General features: G+C 36.5%; 1 protein-coding gene across 1 annotated transcript in view; it reads right to left on the reverse strand.

The window, feature by feature from the left end:
- NAALAD2 (N-acetylated alpha-linked acidic dipeptidase 2) overlaps positions 1 to 3,900 on the reverse strand; it is a gene marked incomplete at its 5' end in the record, with an annotated part of 42,599 nt that overhangs the window by 20,669 nt on the left and 18,030 nt on the right. Inside the window, 3 exons of the mRNA XM_010833924.1 lie at positions 2,606 to 2,688; positions 2,793 to 2,912; positions 3,334 to 3,419. Of these exons, the coding sequence (XP_010832226.1) occupies positions 2,606 to 2,688; positions 2,793 to 2,912; positions 3,334 to 3,419 (289 nt within the window). The remainder of the gene's footprint in view (positions 1 to 2,605; positions 2,689 to 2,792; positions 2,913 to 3,333; positions 3,420 to 3,900) is intronic.

Consider the following 3,900-nt stretch of genomic DNA (forward strand, 5'->3'; position numbering starts at 1 on the left):
ATGCAGATGACACACCCTTATGGCAGAAAGTGAAGAAGAACTAAAGAGCCTCTTGAAGAAAGTGAAAGAGGAGAGTGAAAAAGTTTGCTTAAAGCTCAACATTCAGAAAACTAAGATCATGGCACCTGGTCCCATCACTTCATGGCAGATAGATAGGGAAACAGAGGAAACAGTGGCTGACTTCATTTTTCTGGGCTCCAAAATCACTGCAGATGGTGATTGCAGCCATGAAATTAAAAGACGCTTACTCCTTGGAAGTAAAGCTATCACCAAGCTAGGCAGCATATTACAAAGCAGAGATATAATTTTGCTAACAATGGTCCATCTAGTCAAGGCTATGGTTTTTCCAGTAGTCATGTATGGATGTGAGAGTTGGACTATAAAGAAGGCTGAGTGCTGAAATACTGATGGTTTTGAACTGTGGTGTTGGAGAAGACTCTTGAGAGTCCCTCAGACTGCAAGGAGATCCAACCAGTCCATCCTAAAGGAAATCAGTCTTGAATTACTCACTGGAAGGACTGATGCTGAAGTTGAAGCTCCAATACTTTGGTCAAATGATGTGAAGAACTGACTCATTTGAAAAGACCCTGATGCTGGGAAAAATTGAAGGCAGGAGGAGAAAGGGACAACAGAGGATGATATGGTTGGATGGCATCACCGACTCGATGGACATGGCTTTGGGTGGACTCTGGGAGTTGGTGATGGCAGGGAGGCCTGGCATGCTGCAGTCCATGGGGTTGCAATGAGTCAGACTGAACTGAACTGAATCTCTAGCAATCATTACATACATAGAAGTGTGAGATCCACTGAAACTGGATATACCCATGTAAATTTATCATTTAAAGTGAGTAGTTGAAAATTTCCGTTTATCTAAAACTTTTTTAAGGTATGATGAAGAAAAAGAACAACAACAACAACAAAAAAGCAGAGAATAGAGAAAAACACTAGAGGGAGAGAGGATGGACAACAGGACTGAGAAGACATTCTTTCTCTCTGTCTGACACACTCACTCTATAAGATAAAGCAGAGGAAGGCTAGTCACACACATATGTGAATATGCTGAGACCTCTCTACTCTCTCTAGCTTGCTACCATATAAGAATACGTCACAATAAAAACATTTAAAGCTGTGAGTGGTTATTACACAAATGAGGATTCTTATCTCTGCAGCTGCCCCCATAGGTCAGGTGACAGCTGACTTTGCTATAGATAAATAGAGTCAGAGTCCCCATTATAACATACTTACAGTAGAAATGAAGAAGATTCCTAAGCTATATTTAAGAAGGTAAGGATGCTGTGGAATGTGATCAAGAATCTGGCAGAAAACTAGAAACAGTATCGAAACTGTCTTTTAACCCACATGTATTTAAATTAATGCAAGGCATATTATATCTTGGATTTGTTTTATCTTCATTTTAAGCTGCTGAAATTATAGGAACTGAAATATATATTTATACATGCATGTATTCCTAAGAAATTATTCATCTACAGTTAAGTCTATTCCAAAATGCATATTCACAATATCAGCGTAATAATAAAACTCTGCAATATAAATGGAACAAAGCATAAGTGATACAAGAAACTGTGTGTGATTTTACTTCCGTATTTATTTAATTCATTTTTTTTTTAAGTAAAGTAAGAGGAAAGGAGTCAGAAGGAAACAATAGATGGCAAGAAATACATGACATGCTTTAAAGCAATTCTACAAAATCTGGACTTATAAAGTAGAGGATGGTGAGGGAAATTGTTTTCGGCACACTTGCCTTCTGAGCTTACCTTGCACATTTAAGAACTTAGAGATACTGGACAGAGAGGCTAAGGGAAGAAGATGACAGAGGGGAGCCTAGGAAAGACACTTAAAGCATCAAGAGTCAGCGACAGAATTAATCATAGCTGAAGCAAAAAATAAGTCAATTTACAAAATTATCATCTTATACTCCACAATCAGGCACTTTCATGAATGGTAAAATAAACCCATGTTTACAATTATGTATCAAATCTATAAATGTGAAATTATAATAGAGTATAGTCACCATAATAGAACATCTGATGTTTTCTTAGATAGAAGAAATCCAAAGAAACTTCAAAAACTTGAAAAGTAACTCCAAGGATCTGTATCAGTTTTTAGACAAGTTAAGTCATTTGTCAGAAACAGCCTGCTAGTTTTAACTACTTTCTGAACATACAGATTTTTTACAAAACAAATAATACAAACTAAAATATTTTGACAATAATAAATTTGTTCACAGTCCAGTAATTAAGAGGATATTCTGTTTTGCCAATCTGCTATGAAAGTAAAAACAAACTCTAATGCCTAAATTCTCTTGACTATTTATCAAAATTAAAACCATATTAGGTAATGGAACCTATTTGTGACTATCCTGATGCTGCTGCTAAATCACTTCAGTCGTGTCTGACTCGGTGCGACCCCATAGCCGGCAGCCCACCAGGCTCCCCCGCCCCTGGGATTCTCCAGGCAAGAACACTGGAGTGGGTTGCCATTTCCTTCTCTGATGCATGCATGCATGCTAAGTCACTTCAGTCATGAGATATAAATACTTGTTGCCTGTTGACCAAGAAAACAAGAACTCTTCTGTCTTATTTACCTCAGCCCATTCTGTAGAACCCAGAAGTCCAAATTCTTCTGCATCCCAGCTGGCAAAAATGATAGTTCTTCTTGGTCTCCAGCCTGTAATCATTGTTAACACACATAACTAGGTATATCCGCCTAAAAGCTAAGGAAATTTCAGTTTGTCAGTTTTTGTCACCACCTACCACAGAAACACTACTTACCACTACTGAGCAGTTTCCCAAAACTCTGGGCAACTTCTTGCAAAGTAGCAGCCCCACTGGTTGGGTCAATGCCTCCAAATACCCAGGAGTCCCGATGACCTCCCAGAATAACATACCTGTCTGGGAAAAAATGTGTTCAAAAGAACTTCAACTTTGAATACATTTATAAAGAGTACAACTTATGATTTTAAATTAAACTTCCTCTAATAAATGTACCACCACAGTACAAGATGTTACCCATGGGGTTTGAGGGGAGCAAGGGTTACATGTGAGCTCTCTGTACCTAGTACTCAATTTTATTCTGAAACTAAAATCACACTAAAAATAAAGCATATTAAAAATGTTATGTTCTAATCAGAAAAAAAAACTTCCTCTTGAGTTTCCCCATAGAAATGAACACCATAAAGTAGTCTTCTTTTAGAATTATACTTTTTTCTTCCAAAGTTAGTCATTTCACATCAGCCAGGAAAAAATTAGCCATGGACTAACACCTTCTTGCAATCTTATAAAGCCAAACAACTACAATAATCCATCAACTTACCAGGTTCCACAGATCCTCTGATAGTTCCGATTACATTGTAAATCCGTGTAATTTTATTGATATTATAAACATGCATTCTAACCTTCCTAGAATTTCAAAGGGGACAAATTACTTCACAAGGAGCATTATGTCTAGCAGCTTTCTTCCACTGTTTTATTATAAGAAATATCAAAAGTATGGAAAATTGTATAACAGGGCAATAACTTCCCAAATACCCACCATGCAAACTGAAATAACTGTAATATTGTTGAGCCATTTGCAAGTAAGTTGCAGATATCATGACATCTTACTCCTGTGTACTGAAGCATGCACATTAAATTCAAATTTTAAAAATCAAACATCAATATATTTTTCCTCTCTCATAGCTCTATTGTTGATATTTAAAGTTCAAAATATTCTATTATTAAACACAGCTTGTATATTCATTCTAAAATTTTTAAATACATGCTACACAATTATAAAAATAAGGGAGAGAGCCTATTATCTACTAAAGGTCAAAGAAGCCTAATTTTTTAAATATGTATTTATTCATTTGGTTGCACTGGATCTTAGCTGTAGCATGTGAAC

This window comes from Bison bison, unplaced genomic scaffold (genome assembly GCF_000754665.1).
Source record: "Bison bison bison isolate TAMUID 2011002044 unplaced genomic scaffold, Bison_UMD1.0 scf7180017863958, whole genome shotgun sequence".
Classification (NCBI taxonomy): Eukaryota; Metazoa; Chordata; class Mammalia; order Artiodactyla; family Bovidae; genus Bison; species Bison bison.